Consider the following 17,376-nt stretch of genomic DNA (forward strand, 5'->3'; position numbering starts at 1 on the left):
TTCTGTCTCTCAGCTCTCCTCTTCATCCTCTGACTCTTCTTCTCTGTTTTTCTCAAGGATTCTACTGCCTCATCATTTTTTGCTGATTTTGATAAAATGGTGAGTTTTAATGTTTCTAATGATCAACATTTACTGGAGGTAATGTGTTTGTTCTGTGGGGTTATGATCACCCCTAAGATGTACTATATGCTGATGACTGTAACTGCAAACTGACTTTAAACACATGATTGTGGTGGAGGACGTCGAGTGTCTGTGCTTGGTTCTTTTAGTGCGGATGAACCTCTAGTAGTGAATTCTGAGACTTTTTCACAGCATCAGCAGCTTTATCTCCTCTGTTGATCAACATCTTTCAATGCAAAAGAACGAAGGGAACCAATCAGCGGAGGTTCCTGCAGCCCCGGAGGCACAGGCAGCTGTCATGCCAGAACCCGCTGAGGGCCAAGCTGAACCGGCGGCCCCCCCAGCTGAAGACAAGGCGCCTGTAACCCCCGTAGCTGAGGAAGAGCCTGCAGCACCCCCAGCTGAAAGTAAAGCTGTAACCCCCCCGGCTGAAGGAGAGGGAGACGAGCAGCCATCATCTCCTCCACCTGCTGATGAAGAAGATTCAGCAGAAGGTTCGGGTGGCCAGAAGGAGGAAACACCGGCTGTCAGTAAAAACACTACTGCTGTTTGTGACATCATCATCATCATCATCATCATCATCATCCTCATTATCATCATCATTATCGTCATCCTCATCCTCAGTATCATAATCATTATCATCATCAAGTCCCAACCTCTACTTCCCTGAACTGTTGCCATGGTCCAGTGGTTGAAGTCTCCCTCCCGCAACCCTTTTTGTTATTTTAAAACATTCTCTGTGGTCTTTAAATTGTGATTATGAAGTTTTTAGCCAAAATCACATTTGTACAATTACCGATTCAGCGCGTTTAGCGTAAAACTCCACACTGGGATTTGATCCCAGACTGGAACATAGTCCTTACTCTTGGTGCAAGCTGCTCTACCAGGTGAGCTATACCTGTTGTACCTTGACAGCTACACCGAGCTGCCAACCCTTTCACCTCTGAGCCAGATGCAGAGCGGGGCGGGAGCTTGTAGCACTAGTGCCCTCCCCTGGAGCTGTGACACGTCAGCTCCAGTCTCCCTGAAACTGCCAGTTTGCGTCTGCCGTTGGTTCACAGCAGTTTGAAGGCAGAAAAACTCAGAAATGCAATTTTGCACTTCCTTTTCTGCTGATATGTGCTCTAACACAAGAAAAATGCCACAGGAACATGTGAAAAGCACGAAAAACATGATTTTCATGGGAGGGGGTCTTTGAGGTGGCTGCTTGCCAACCCTGAGGTCACTGGTTTGAATCCCGCCTGAGCAGCCTTATTAGTGTTTCAGGCTCTTTTAACTTTAACTAATACACCCCCCCCCCCCCCCCCACCTTTCCTCTTTACCTCTTTCTATCTTGGTTTGTGTTAACATGTTTCTTGTTTATACCACTGCTCTAAGATTTAAATGCACTGGAACTTTGAAAACCAAGAAAGCAGCAGAGACAAAGCAAAGCTCTTGAATGATTTGTATCCATCATTTCTTGTCCTGCGCTGCCCACTAATGGACGTCACTGACAGAATTCACCTCCCCTCCCCCCGCCTTCAATTGGTTACAGGTGTTCGTTATGAGACTCATTGATTACTCGTACCACAGTTTGCAGCACATCATCACATTACAATGAATGACAACAGTCTTGGTAAGTGTGTGCTCTCTGTGGCAGAGTGGCGGAGTAAAGGATTATTGATCATGAGGTCATGGGTTCGATTCCTGCCTCAGTCATGTCACATCATTGCTTGACTTTTGATTCCAACTATTCAGCTGTCATTGGACAGTCTTTGATTCCTGATAGTATAAAGCTCATTGTAACTCAGGTCCTCTGTGGCCATGGCATGGTTCAGCAATGGCTTTCAGCATTCACACGTATTTCCTTCAGGAAATGCAAATTCTAGTTATCATCATCATCATCGTCATCGTCATCATCATCATCATCCTCATCCTCATCCTCATCCTCATCCTCATCATCGTCATCATCATCATCATCATCATCGTCATCATCACTGTGTGATCCACGTTGTTACTAGAATGAAAATCAGATGTTCAGTTGTTGTAGTTTTTATGGAGTGATGTACAGAGATGACAGGGATGTGTCTGTCCAGGCCGACTTCACTGCTACGGTGCGTTCATGGTAGCTGTGAGAGCTGGGACATTTGTGTTTGCACAGAGAAACCTCTGGTCTAAATGTGATTTTTCTCTCCCAAGTCAACAGCTGCATCTCCGAGCTCTGAGAGGCCAGAACTTGGTGACGTACGTATATCGCTTCTACAGTTTTAGTTTTTTTATTTTGTTGTTGAATTTATTAGATGTCTTTCCCATCAACCATCACCACAAGTTCCTTGTGTTTGGTCATGTTGTATAGTACTGTCTTGTTAGTTTTATTTACTTACTTAAGCCCTATTTGCACGGGATTAGTTTTACCTGGGGACCTCTGGTAATTAGTAATAATTGCGGAGGACGTCTGTGATCTTAATCCCGTGCGAATGCGCCATGTTAGTAATTTGTAAAGTAAAAATTCCCCCGCAAATTACCCACTATATTTCACCAAAGACCGACGTCCCGTGGTAAAACTAGTCCCGTGCGAATCTGCATCTCAGTAATTGAGGGGAATTTTTTGTTTTTGTTGTTTTTATTGCGCGCCTTTTCTACTTCTTCCCCGGTTGAAACCATAAACATGGAGGCTGCGGTGGAAATTATGAGCGGCATTTTCGAAGGCGTTTTAGGTGCAAACAGGGGCTGGTATCGGTGCTGGAGACCCATTTGAATAAACAGCTCAGATCCATAAAAAGAGCAAAATTTCAGAGGATATTGAGATGGATGACGGCGGCTTTCAACAGGCTTAATACAAATGCCATGACGGCCCGTTACTGTGACAACAACTGCACTGTTGTTAAGTCACGTTGCTGCTTTGACATTTTATTTACATTTGCTTTGCACATGGATGTGACAGCAACGGATGTTACGACGTGCAGCTTTGACGTCATATCGGAGCAAAAATACAGACTTCACTTATCCCTTGCGAATGCACCGCAAGAAACGTGACGTGGGGGGGGGGAATTTACAAATTACCAGACGTCACCAGGTAATACTAGTCCCATACGAATAGGGCTTTAGTCAGTATCTCTAGAAAGTGACTGCTACACAAATAAAAGCAGCACATCTATGTGGGCACTGAAGACACATTAATCACTGTGATTGTTTATGAATTGTGATTTTTTAGTCTGCTGGAAGACCGTACAAGGTCCCCGCAGGAGAAAATGCCAATCCCCTCCGTAGTGATCGAACCTGCGTCCAGTAATGAAGGTGATGACGATCGTGATGCCGATATCATCTCCCCCACGACCGTCTGTGACAACGGAGTTACAGCTGCAAACCAGACGGTCAAACACATGAGTGCATCTGGAGGCGTGTCGGGACTCCCTGACGACTTCCTCTATAAGGTAGGACTTCCTCCACCTGCTAGCTAACTGCTAACTTTTACAGTACTTGCACTCGTGTGGTTTTGATATGAGTGATGAACAGTGATGGGAATAACGGCGTTACTTTTTTCATTAACTCTTTCGCGACCACACTAATTCCTCAGCACATCTGCTCAGGACCACATGTTTTTGGCTATTTGTTTACCTTTTTCTCACATCGAACCGAACTCTGTACATCACCTAGAAACAAACGGTCTTCACGTGATTGAAGAGTGACTTTTCGACGAGCACGTTGGAAAGTCACTCTTCAATCACGTGAAGACCGTTTGAAAAAACGAGTTTTTCCGCCGTTTCGTTCGTGAGTACGAAGGAGGAGAAGAGAGCTGGGTTTCTCCAAAAACGGAGCTCCCGCTCTAGTTTCAGAGAAAAACGCACTTTTGTGTCAAGTGGCAATCTGCTCATTTTACCGGTACTCTGCAGTGTGGCGTCTCCCAAATCATTTCTACGGCTAAATAAATATATTTGTAGGTAAATCTGGGGGGTGTGGCAGCGTGGAGAGCAGCGGTGTGGGTCTCTGGCCGCAGTGCAGCAGCTCCGTGACACGGCTGTGTGACTGGCCGGCGGTGGGTGCTCTGGGGCGGGGGCGGCCGGTCACAGCCCCCGCTGCAGAACGCCCGCTCCGCTGCACCGTGAAAACAGCCGTGATAACGGGCTTTCAAAACCGAGTCTCCAAAGCAGAAACGTTTGTAACAGCACCGGAAAAACTCGCCACATTTGTCGTCGGTCGCTTTTGTCAAAAGAGGGTTTGGAAAGTCGCCAGATTCAGCGAGAAAGTGGCAACACTGTAGCCGACAGCCGCACAGCGCTGCACGCTGTCCCCAGAGCAGCATTCAAGGAGAACGATTACTCAAACAAAACCAAGATCACACAGTTTATAAAAAACATTATGTTGTGATTTTAGTTTAAAACAGTTTTACATATCAGAGGACTACCATACTCACACACAGGGTACCTCAGAGTGTCTATTATCGTAATCTGTAAAAAAACGGTTTTGACGAGTTTACTCGTCAATGGTCGCGAAAGAGTTAACGAGTAATCAAAAAAGTTACTGTTTCCCCCCGTTACAACACAGTTACCGTTGCAACATTAATTGATTGATTTTGGCGGCCCCCTGTGGACGAAAGCGGCGGAATGAAAACTGCATTTCCCACTGTCATGAAGACATTTGTCTGGCCGGCGCGTGTAGATTTATTTTGGAAACGTCGGAAAGAAGATGGGACTTGCTTTTTTTTCCTTTTTTTTAGCAGCGTAATGTATCTATTGGTCTGGTTTGGTCAGTGGTCCGACCCGACCATGCCTTCCAGAGGTATAGAGTTAGACCACTTAGAAAAGCGTATCTTCACACTGATGGGCTCATTTGCTGTTGTAGGGAACAGAGACACATCAGCAAAGTGCATCACTGCGTGGCGATTTTTGTCTCCCTCTCCGAAATTTGGAACAAAAAATAAAAACGCATGCGAATAAAACGCAACTGACTCAGTGTGCAAGGAGCCTGTGCGTAACGTTTTTTGTAGGATGACGGATACGAAAAACGCATGCGAAAAGAACGGACTCAGTGTGCAAAGACCTTTAGGGAGGGAAGTCCAAGTAATTTGACATATTTGAGCATTTTATTTAAAAAAAAAGTAAAGCAAGTTACTTTCCTTGTAATTATTACTTTTATCATGTATTATCTCAGTTACTTATTGGGGAAAGTAACTAGTAACTATAACTAATAAACTTTTCAAAGTAATGTGCCCAACAGTGGTGATGAACATGCTTACTTTTTTAGCATTTTTTTCTTCCCACAGGTGGAAACAATGCATGACTTTGAAGCTGCAAACTCAGACGAGCTTGAGCTGAAGCGAGGCGACGTGGTGCTGGTGATTCCAACTGCCTCAGCAGAGGATCAGGTGAGCAGAGCAGTGACGTGTTTAACCCTTCACCAGTCCACAGATTTTCTTCTGTATTTCTCTTGCCTGGTCTTTTTGTGTATTAATCCTTGTAAAACCTCAGCCCTGTAATTCACAATCAGGTCATTGACGTCGTTTTTTTCAAGACAACCTGGGCTATCAGAATATTCATTCTAAACAAAAAAGAGGGAAAATAAATTCAACTATATTTGTTCGAAACACACAGAAAATTATTATTATTAGGAGGAAAAGAATAACTATGATACAAAATACATCATTTACATTATTTACAAGACTGCCCCACTCGTCTGACATGAAAACAACGGGTCTCATTCATGAAACGTTAGTAAATCTGTGTGTAGATTTTCACATAAAAGTTCACGCTACTAAAACTCTACTCCACATTCATGAACGGTGCGGGAAACTCAGATTTGATCGTAAGCACGTGTAAGATCATGAACAACAACCCATCGTAAACTAACAGCACGCCCCCGGTGATCAGCAATTAGCATAGATCTCCGCCCGTGAAACGCCATATAAGGAGATCCTGACCACCATATAAGGAGGTGGGTGCATCCTGTTCACATGTGGCCATGACGCAAACAAGGAAAGAGGGAGAGAGAGAGAGAGAAAAAAGAGAGATCAGGGATCGAAGTCATTTTGGGTGAAGTGGAGTTCAGAAAAAATATTTAATTCTCTTATGTTAGTAGTGGTGACTGGGACAGGTAATCAAAGGCGTGGAGGAAAGTAACAGATGTAGTAAATTAAGTTTCCTTGGATTTAACCCTCTATTGCATGAAATATTACTAAGGCATGGTAAAAAATGTTTTGCATGTCTGAGAACCCATCTCAATGAAGTACATTCAATCACTCATTTTATTTCATTTCATTCAGTTATCTAGAAGATATAAGTGCAAGTCCATTTAGATAATATGTTACAAAATACCTTCAATCACAAAACATAAAAAAATATAATGTTTTTACCTTTAAAATATAAGCAATGGTTGTAAACATAGTCTCACGGTAGGTTCATGCTATGTAAGTCAATGGGACTCCATTACGTTGAATGCACCAGGAATTTTCCATATTTGATTACTGTTGCCATATGGCAACAAATGTATTTTAGCATATTACAAAAATACTATTATATCAAAACTGAATTAATTAAGTTACTTTCCCCAGATAGTGATTTCAATTTTTTATTTGATGAAAATTTTCCAAAATTCTGAATAAAAGACTCTTTGTCTACGGGAGCCCCACACAATGATGTTTACATGTCAAATGTCCATGAGCAAAAGGGACTGGCAAACAGGATATCCTGCTCATTTGACCTCATAAATTGTATGTCCTTCAAAGTAAAACCCCCTTTTCACACCTAACTGTAAAAACAAAAAAATTATATCATAGCTTTTTAGAAAAATGAAGATAAGTAATTGTTGTTGGCAACACTATGCAATAGAACCATTTAAGAAGTAAAGCCAGAATAGTTTGTCCAGAGATAGACGCGAAAGAGTAAAACAATACCCCTGCCATCGTATACAATGGAACCAACCTCAGAGGGTTAGTTTCAGTCATTTTCATTCAGTCCAGTAACGTTTTTAGAAAGAGGGATGGTCTGACAGTGAATAAAGGTGATAATGGTGCTTGTGGTTGCTGTCTTTGCAGGATGCTGGCTGGCTCACCGGGTTCAAGGAGAGTGACTGGTTAACCCTGGGATCTGGTGCTCCAAAAGGACTTTTCCCAGAAAACTTTATCCAGCGTTTGGAGTAAGAAGCCTCTTCATATGGCAGATAAAGAAAAATGAAATGCAGTCCAGTCAGCATGTAGCCCGCCCCCACCCCCTCGAGACAAACCAGTGGTCTCCTGCAGCTGTATGCTGGGCAACACGAGGCTTTTGGTAGAAACGACTCTACCGAAACTCTACCAAAGTCAAGTCATGGTGATAAATAGTAGTACTACTCCAAGCAGAAGTGCAAATTATTAAGCATGTTATAGTAGAGTCAACCTTTCCTCAACTGAGATGTGTTTTTTTGAGCAGAAAAATATGAAGTATGGTTAATTTGGAATGTTGAAATCTCCACATACACCTACAAAAGCAGGAAATGTTATTCTAGAGAAAACTTAATGAACATTAAGAGAAACTGAATCTTTTTTTTTTTTTGCACCAAGTGTGTCGTACTGATTTTGTTGCTCTGCTGTGAAGTTTACCAAAATCTGTAGTGCTGTGATCTAATTTAATGTTTTTGAGTGTATCATGAAACTTTTGAGTTAAGTCATGTCATTGCTATTACCTTTGAACTACTGTTGGTGTACTTCTGTATAATGGTTGAGTGTGTGGTGAAATTTCTTTGGCATATGTGGCAATTAATGAAGTTATTGAAAAGTGTTGCTGTGTTTTCACCAAAAGAATAGTGAGATTTATTATACAAGCTCTGGCCGACAGTCAGTGCACATCCAGCATGAAATTCTCAGATCATTTCTTGAATTTAGTATTGAAATACAATAAAAACACAGAATTTCCCCAGAGTTTATTTAGAGATCATTGTATATCTGTGTAAATCATCTCTTTTAAGAATTATAATAGCAAAAAGCTTAATCAACCAGAACACAGATGAACATTATCACCTATTTAGGTAGAAGTGTACAATCACAGGGAAGGTAATAACAAAACCAATATGCAATTTATGTTGTTGGATTATTTTAGGTCTCGATGTCACTTTATGTCATAGTGAAGTTGAACCTTAAAGTGGAAATTTCGTGATGTACATCTGATAAACCTTAGCCCTTTGTCATGATCAATAAATGAGACATTATGATGTAAGATTGGCGTGTTCAGCTCCCCTGAAATATATGGGTTTGGTCTTGGGAATGGGAACGGATGCAGCGTTGGGCTCCAAAGTTATAAGCCAAAACATTTTCCCATTCAAAGTGAATGGGAGTCATCCAAAGTGAAAAAAACCCTTTTGGGGTCCCATACACTGTACTTGAGGGTGACTTTGTTTTTCGCTGTTAAAAAACGTTATTTCTCGTGCCATTGGGTTAGGAATCAGTGATAGAACTCCCCTCCATGAAATACAAAGTTTAAAGAAATTAGGCTTTCTAGCCTTAAGTTGTTTGGGCATTTGTGCTACTTTTTGGCCTCACTGGGCCTTGTTCAGGTAAGTTCAGAAGTGTGCCTTGGATGTTTTAGCCAAGGCCACACTTCTGTCCCTTCTGCTTTTCCCTTTCCTCATTTTCCTTTCCTTCTTCCTACCCTTCCCTCTCTTTTCTGTAGGTTACAATGTAACGCTTGCTGTTACTAAAGAGCCAAGAGAATAAAATATGAAAATATGCTTAAATAGAAAACAAAATACGGAAATAAAAATCACAGGACAGTAATCAAAAGCCTCTAATTTAACAAAATGCAGTAGTAAATGGAAAAGTGTTGTGTGAGACGACATTAATGTGGTACATTAACAATGACATAATTAACGGCGCCAAGAGTTGTGTCCGAAGGATTTTCAGTTGGGCTCACTATATAGTCCACTACATTTATCTCCCTATGTAGGGAGTGGTTACATGCTGTCATTCCAACATCCCACCCCTCCGACATACCGCTATTCCAACATGCCATCCCACCTTTCCGACAAGGCTTTCAATATAAGGAAATGTGCGTTACTCAACAGGTGACTCCCTCCTACTGGTCTGGACTCTCTCCATCTATCTGGCCTGTCTGGCCTCTACCAACTCCTTTCCAACATCCTGCCTGTCCATCTTGGACCGGTCTACCGCTCCACTCAGTGTATCTGTTTGGTAGGTGCAATTGATAGTTTCACTAGTGTCAGTGCATTTAATCAATAACTTACTGAACATTATCCCGCCTATTACACGGCGTACGAGTGAAATAATTCATTTGAAACATAATTTTGATCAAAATACTACTTTTATCGATTTATAAATGTTATAATTTAGCACATCTCTGCCTGTCTGGTCTCTTCTCCGCTGTGTTGCTGAGCCTCCTCCCATTTGTTTTCAACAAAGCCTTTTATAATCAATAACTGGATTGATGGATTATCACATATATGTTACAATGTGTGTAGTCTTATCTGTCATAAACAAGATATTATAGGTTTATAGGGCGTGTTTGTGTGGCGGACTACAGGCTCTGATCTGATCAGCAGGTTTGGTTTTCAGCCAGGATGTGGAAGGAGCCTCCACTCTCTCTGTAAAGGGTTACAAGTCATTTATCTAACATCACTATTAGTCCCAAGCTTTTTACTGAAGGTAAAAATGAAACATAAGGTAAATATCCTGAATAGTCTACTCTGTTCTGTGCTGCGCTGATCAGAGCGGCGTCCCTAGCAACGGTGTGTTACACTTGACGACCATTCATTATACAGAAATAACCATGTATATATGTCTATGGAAATAACAACCCGTAGAGAGCAGCAATTGATCAGAGAGCAGCATTCCTGTAATGAATAAATATATAGAGATAAAAGCTATATGTTAGAGAAAATAAAAATATATATAAACCAGAGAATCAATTCATATCAGGTCAGAGAGAGAGAGGGAGGAGAGAGAATAAATAAATAAATATTCGATTCACAAAATACAACCAATAGTAATGTTCAGTGTTATTTGTGTAAAGTAATCCCCAGAGCAGCTGTTTTCGATGGTTTTCTGCTGATTAGAACAGAAATAATATGCTGCTCAGTGCTCTGCATCCTGTTACTTCTGCTGCTCCACTGAGTAGAATGACCGGTTCAAGATGGCGGCCGCATTTCTCGCGGCGCAGCGTTTGATGCGGCGTCTACTCTTTATATGTCTATGATGGAAACCACTGTCATGAAGACGTGGAGGAGAAGAACCTCATGTTCCTCCTGGACAAGAACATGAAGAACACCAGACTTCAACCGTCTGAGTCCAACTCGTCTTCACACTCAGAGTCATTTTACTCTGAGATTCCACCACTCTCTCTTTCATCATGTCCTGTAGAGAAGAAGAAGAAGGAGAAGGTTCAGGTGTGTTAATAAAGACAGAAATAAAGCAGTGGTTCCTAATCCTTCATGTTACAGGTGAAACTTCCTGTACCTGAGGGACGAGAGCTTCTGATTGGCTGTTGATGTTTGATAGAGAAACTTGTATTGATCATGTATTGACTAAAATCAGCTGCTGGATCAGTTGAGTCAAGCAGAACAAGAACAGCTGATGGTTCATATTGATTCCAGGTGAACATGGAGTTCTAGAGACTCTCAGGTGAGTGACAGGTGAACCTCATTGTTCCTGTTTGACTCAACACCTTTACCTGTGACTGGATCACTGATGACTGACACATTGAAGCTGCTGCAGCGGTTTCTGTGTCTGTGACGTCATGTATGATGTCATATGTGATGTCACATCCTGACAGGTTCACCTGCTGAACTTTACACTTTACATTTTATTATCACTCCCACAGTCTCATCAGCTGTGGAAACAGCTACAGATCAGACTCACTTCAGAGTCTTCAGTCGAAAGTCTGGACTCTTCACAAGATCATCAAGCTGCTGCAGAGCTGAAGAAGAGATCAGGTTGTAGTTTCTCAGGTCCAGTTCTCTCAGGTGGGAGGGGTTGGACTTCAGAGCTGAGACCAGAGAAGAACAGCTGATCTCTGACAAACTGCAGCCGATCAATCTGAATAAAGAATAAAAGAAGATTCTCACACACACACACACACACACACACACCTGAAGTGATCAGATTATTGATTATTGGTGACTATGTAGTGAAATGATCTGAAAGTGAAGAGTCGTTATCAGTGTGAGAGAAGAACAAGTGGAAACATGAGACAACAACTATTTCAAACGTCCTTCATTCATGACATCAAAGTCAATGATTCAAGTTCTGAGTGAAGATCAATCAGGTTCAGTTGTGGATCAAAGATCTCAGATCTACAACAGTAACAGTCAGTGAACTGACCTCAGAGTCTCCAGTCTACAGTCTGGACTCTCCAGAAAACCACTCAGATCCTTCACTCCTGAATCCTGCAGGTAGTTTCCACTCAGGTCCAGGTGTCTCAGGTGGGAGGGGTTGGACTTCAGAGCTGAGACCAGAGAAGAACAGCTGATCTCTGACAAACAGCAGCCCCACAATCTGAATAAAGAATAAAAGCAGAGAGTTGAGGACAAAGCTCCTTGTTGACAGCGTTCAGTGTCTCATCATCTGTTCAGAGCTGAAGAAGCTTCAGAAAGAACAAGTTTAGAAAATCAAAGTCCAACAGCTGAAGCAACAGGAAGCAGGTTAAACAGTCACATAGAGAGAAAACAGCTCATTAATATTCATGAGAAGCTGCTGCTGACTCCACCTCTTCACCTGTCAGCTCCACCTGTGGCTCCATCCAGACAAACTCATGTTGAGCAGCTGCATTGATCAGAGGTTTACTGACCACGCTCAACATGTGAGGCTCAACTCTGTTGCTATGACAACAAACATGTGGGGCTGAACTCTGTTGCTATGACAACACACATGTGAGGCTGAAGCTGCTTATTATGGGATATTGGCTTTGAATGTTTCACTACAAACATCACAGAGCCACAGGAAAGAGGAGGAGCCACCAGCTATTGATTATAGATCAGTTATTGTCTGACACATCACATGTGTTTCTGTAGTTGACTGGACTAAAAGCAGAGAAGAAGAAAACAGCCGTCACCATGACGACCCTCAGTGTGGATCAGTAGAACATCAGCCTCATGTCTGCAGCTCAGTGTCAACACAACTTTCACATCACATTCATCTGAGCACAGAAATAAAACAGAGTCTGACCTCAGAGTCTCCAGTCTACAGTCTGGACTCTCCAGAAAACCACTCAGATCCTTCACTCCTGAATCCTTCAGGTTGTTGTTGTAGCTCAGATTCACTCCTGAATCCTGCAGGTTGTAGTTGGAGCCCAGGTCCAGGTGTCTCAGGTGGGAGGGGTTGGACTTCAGAGCTGAGACCAGAGAAGAACAGCTGATCTCTGACAAACTGCAGCTCCTCAATCTGAATAAAGAATAAAAGCAGATAAACTAATGATTGATCCGATGTGTCCTGATCTCTCTCTCTCTCAACACACACGCACGCGCACACACACACACACACACACACACACACACACCTGAAGTGATCAGATTATTGATTATTGGTGACTAGTGAAATGATCTGAAAGTGAAGAGTCATTGTCAGTGTGAGAGAAGAACAAGTGGAAACATGAGACAACAACTATTTCAAACGTCCTTCATTCATCACATCAAAGTCAATGATTCAAGTTCTGAGTGAAGATCAATCAGGTTCAGTTGTGGATCAAAGATCTCAGATCTACAACAGTAACAGTCAGTGAACTGACCTCAGAGTCTCCAGTCTACAGTCTGGACTCTCCAGAAAACCACTCAGACCCTTCACTCCTGAATCCTGCAGCTTGTTTCCACCCAGGTCCAGTTCTCTCAGGTGGGAGGGGTTGGACTTCAGAGCTGAGCCCAGAGAAGAACAGCTGATCTCTGACAACCTGCAGCCCTGCAATCTGAATAAAGAATAAAAGCAGTGAGTTGAGGACAAAGCTCCTTGTTGACAGCGTTCAGTGTCTCATCATCTGTTCAGAGCTGAAGAAGCTTCAGAAAGAACAAGTTTAGAAAATCAAAGTCCAACAGCTGAAGCAACAGGAAGCAGGTTAACTCTTCCGCGACCACACAAATTTCTCATCACATCCGCTCAGGACCACATGTTTTTGGCAATTTTTTACCTTTTTTCTCACGTCAAACCGAACTCTGTACATCACCTAGAAACAAACGGTTTTCAAGTGGTTGAAGAGTGACTTTCCAACGTGCTCCTCGAAAAAACTGCAATTTTTTCCGCCGTTTCGTTCGTGAGTACGAAGGAGGAGAAGAGAGCTGGGTTTCTCCAAAAACGGAGCTCCCGCTCTAGTTTCAGAGAAAAACGCACTTTTGTGTCAAGTGGCAATCGGCTCATTTTACCGGTAATCTGCAGTGTGGCGTCTCCCAAATCATTTCTACGGCTAAATAAATATATTTGTAGGTAAATCTGGGGGGTGTGGCAGCGTGGAGAGCAGCGGTGCAGCGGCAGCGGTGTGGGTCTTTGGCCGCAGCGCAGCAGCTCCGTGACACTGCTGTGTGACTGGCCGGCGGTGGGTGCTCTGGGGCGGGGGCGGCCGGTCACAGCCCCCGCTGCACAGCGCCCGCTGCAGAGCGCCCGCTGCAGAGCGCCGTGAAAACAGCAGAGATAACGGGCTTTCAGATCCGAGTCTCCAAACCAGAAACGTTTGTAACAGCACTGGAGAAAGTCGCTAGATTTGTCGCTAGTCGCTTGACAAAAAAAGTCTCCAAGAGGGTTTGGAAAGTCGCCAGATTCAGCGAGAAAGTTGCAACATTGTAGCCGACAGCCGCACAGCGCTGCAGGCTGTCCCCAGAGCAGCGTTCAAGGAGAACGATTACTCAAACAAAACCAAGATCACACAGTTTATAAAAAACATTATGTTTTGATTTTAGTTTAAAACAGTTTTTACATATCAGAGGAAGTGTTTCCCCTAGCCGTTTTGTCTTGTGGGGGTGGGGGGTGGATGAGTCCGGGGGTGTGTGTGTGTGTGTGTGTGTGTGTGTATGTGAAGGTGTGTGTTCATCTCTCGCGCCCTCTGTTTGGATTAAATAAACACAAATAGGCTACAAACACACACATTGGTCTCTAGTATTTGTTAATCGCGGTGTTTTATTTTGAAAAGGGTCTGAAAATTGACCGGAGGCCTGTACTGTGAAGGAGGCTTGACATGGCCAGGCTTTGTGTTCATGTTGCAGATGAACAAAACCTCAAGTCCCAGCCAAATATGCAAGAGAGGAGAAATAAACTAGAGCAACAAGTTATTTTAAATTGTATTTTATATTGTTTTCATATATTTCACTGATCTAAATTATAGAATACGAGTGTGTGTTTTATTGAGTGTATGTGTGTGCGTATGAAAATAGGGTAACACTTTATAATGAGTACACACTATTAAGCATTAGTTAAGCATGAATAAATATTGAATTCATAATTTATAACACATGAATACTCATTAGTATGTAGTTAGTAAACATAGTTATAAATGTTTTACTCATCATTGGTAAGCACAGTAGTTATGGATTAGTAAACACTGAATTCATCATTAATAAAGCATGTTTCTGACGTAAATACTCATTAGTATGTGGTTTGCAATCACAGTTGTAAATGTTTTACTCTTCATTAATAAGCTCATCTATATAAATGATGGATTCAGCATTCCCAAGTGCTCTTACACGTCCAGTATGAATGGTTAGTGAGTGTTAGTAAATGTTTTATAGAAACTCACAAATTTAATTTCCAATGGATGACTTATAAACAGTTATTAATGCAGGAATTCATGAATTCAGGCAGTTACAAAGCACTTACTACTCGTTAATTAAGTATTTTGTGTGAGCTCATCTAAAGTGGGCACTATCTATGCCTTATAGAGCATTTACAAATGAGCTATTAAGGCTGGCAATGCCTCAAGACTCACAAAAGTCTTGGTTATCAAGACCAAGGAGAGACACAACACGATATAGTTCATATTGCATTGTATTTATTGCAACTTGGGAATATTATAAGGGTCTGGTAAAAACGAAACTTATCAACCAGCGCATCCAGCGTTTACCATTTGTATTTAAACGAGTCTGTGGCGGCCGCGACTCTCTCCCTGCTCTCTCCCTCTCGCGCTGGCGCACACACGGGCAGATGGACAGCTCGTGTTGTGACGGTAACATGCTAATGCTAGCTAATGTGTTCAAATTGCTATCCGCCCCCCATGGGGGGGTTCCTAGTAGTGAAATGGCACCCGGGTACCGCCCAAGCCGAGCGAGTACTCGGATATCGGCTTCAGCCCTACAAACAATACGGCATCTACATTGATATCAGTTCACTCCAAACTATAAAGCTCCGAACATGCAGCCATGACTCCGAAGCAGTCTTTGACCCCTGGTTTGGGTTGCACGCGCACCAGCGGTCGCTGGACGTGTACGTCGACGAGCCATCAGCACGTCATCAACGTGACGACGCTGGGAGGCGGCAACACTGCAGCCGGTGCAGCCTGGTGCAGCAGCTAAGGGTGTATTCACACCTGTTTATTGCGCACCCTGGTGCGCACCAAATGTTAAAATGATACATTGTTTCATTTTTCAGTTAGTGCGGTTGCGTTCACACCAAGGGGGCAGTTGTCGGTCTGAGAAGTGAAGCTCACTTCCGCGTTCAAAAAGCTGCAATCCCCTCGGCTGTCGCTGGGGGCTGGCTCCAGAAGGGAGCAACTCCAATTGAGCCCCATGTTAAAATAGCCGATTTTACAGCTTTAAAAAACATATTTACAGCCTGGTACATTTCATTTTTTTGGTCTCAACCGATAGTTTCTACCCCCGCACACACTCTGAGGGGGGTGAATTTTTTTTAAACTCTACCGTTTTACTGTTATTAGGTTTAAAGTTCTGGCCAATTAGGGCGCAGAACCGTTGAGTGACAGGTCCGGCGACCACTGCTTCGAGGCCAGTGGGCGGGCTCTCGGCCGGCCAACGGCCGCGCCGCTCCAAATATGGCAAGTAGAATCCAACATGGCGCGGCTCAAACCCCCGTAGTAGCGGCACAAAACAGACTCCCCCAAACCAATGGGTGACGTCACGGACGCTACGTCCATTCTTTTTACAGTCTATGGTTCACACCTGCTTTTTGTCACTCGGGACCAAACTTGGAGAGCGTCATGTCTCCATGACTACCGGCTGGAATCTGGAAGCGCTGATTGATAAAACTTTCATGATGGAGACTCCAGTAGAGCCGGTTGTTAGTAGCTCTGGTCATTTATTTCTATATAGTTTGCATGTATAACTCTGTTTGGTACTTCCGGCTGGTTTCCGGTTGCGTTCACCCAGCTCGGTCCCGTTAGTTCCCGGTTAAACGTTAAACACGGCGGACCTCTGCTGCTCGGTAACCACGGTAACCAGATGCTCCACGGACACAAGGGACGGACGCCGACCTGTCCGGTGTCTGAGTGACTCAGCGGACACGCAGCGACCGGCTGCCCCGCTGCTGCTGCTTCGTTTGTGGGGACAGAGCTGCGTAGGACCGGAGCACCGGGCGGTCTCCCCGCTGCGTTAACCCGTTGTCAGTGACTACAGGAGCCCTTTTAGCTCAACCGTGTTGAGTTCACCTGGCAGTTGGCTCGCACCAGAGTGCGGTTGCTTTCACACCTAAACTAGTGCACCAGAGTTCGGCTGGAGCCGAACCGAGACCACCTCCTCAGGCTGCACTAGTTTTGGTGCGCATTAGAGTGCGATTTGCTTTCACACCAACCCAAACTGGACCAAATTTAGTGCGCACCAGATTTAGTGCGCACTAACACTGCAGGTGTGAATACACCCTAAGATGAATGGAGAGTTGCAGACGGAGAACTCTGCCCAGAATCGACGAGTCCGGCGGACGTGGGCCCAGAAGAAAGCCGGTGTGGAGACGGATATCGAAGTCGGCGGCCGTCAGCGGCACTAGTGGTGAGTATGTGTTTGTTGTGTTTGCTGCCACACATGGTCCATGGATGATAGCTAACGTTAGCTTGTCTGCAGCTGAAGGCTTTAGCTAATATAATACATCCATGTTTAGCTCTCGCTCCCTGACGTACTACCGTGACATGTAAACACACATTTCAGGACTGCTGACTTGTATCATCAGAGCAGCCTCCTTTCATATTTAATAGAGGGGGGACAATACCTGACAATAATATTCTCATCTGTCAGAATGTGCCTGCTGTAAAGGATAATATAATCATAGCTGAAAATCACAGGTTATTATTATGTTCTGATTTTACAAGTCAATGTGTGTGTGTGTGTGTGTGTGTGTGTGTGTGTGTGTGTGTGTATGCGTGTATGTGTGTGTGTTAA

At 43.5% G+C, this 17,376-nt stretch overlaps 2 protein-coding genes across 6 annotated transcripts in view; one reads left to right on the top strand and one right to left on the bottom strand.

Moving 5' to 3' along the window:
• amph (amphiphysin) overlaps nt 1–7,555 on the top strand; it is a 29,700-nt gene extending 22,145 nt beyond the window's left edge. The window contains exons 19-24 of the mRNA XM_085804884.1: nt 58–99; nt 362–646; nt 2,299–2,343; nt 3,345–3,533; nt 5,363–5,464; nt 7,130–7,555. Coding sequence (XP_085661010.1) covers nt 58–99; nt 362–646; nt 2,299–2,343; nt 3,345–3,533; nt 5,363–5,464; nt 7,130–7,234 — 768 coding nt within the window. The 3' untranslated portion in view covers nt 7,235–7,555. The remainder of the gene's footprint in view (nt 1–57; nt 100–361; nt 647–2,298; nt 2,344–3,344; nt 3,534–5,362; nt 5,465–7,129) is intronic.
• Nucleotides 7,556–10,535: 2,980 nt separating this feature from the next.
• The window catches only part of LOC146969719 (NACHT, LRR and PYD domains-containing protein 14-like), a 64,944-nt gene continuing 58,103 nt past the window's right edge, over nt 10,536–17,376 (bottom strand). For all 5 annotated transcript variants that reach the window (XM_085804881.1, XM_085804880.1, XM_085804879.1 and 2 more), the window contains 3 exons: nt 12,804–12,977; nt 11,402–11,575; nt 10,536–11,116 (listed from right to left, as the gene is read on the bottom strand). In XM_085804881.1, coding sequence (XP_085661007.1) covers nt 10,936–11,116; nt 11,402–11,575; nt 12,804–12,977 — 529 coding nt within the window. In that variant the 3' untranslated portion in view covers nt 10,536–10,935. The remainder of the gene's footprint in view (nt 11,117–11,401; nt 11,576–12,803; nt 12,978–17,376) is intronic.

The sequence above is a fragment of the Trachurus japonicus genome, chromosome 17 (assembly GCF_045865225.1).
Source record: "Trachurus japonicus isolate A0001 chromosome 17, Traja_1.0".
In the NCBI taxonomy this organism is placed as follows: Eukaryota; Metazoa; Chordata; class Actinopteri; order Carangiformes; family Carangidae; genus Trachurus; species Trachurus japonicus.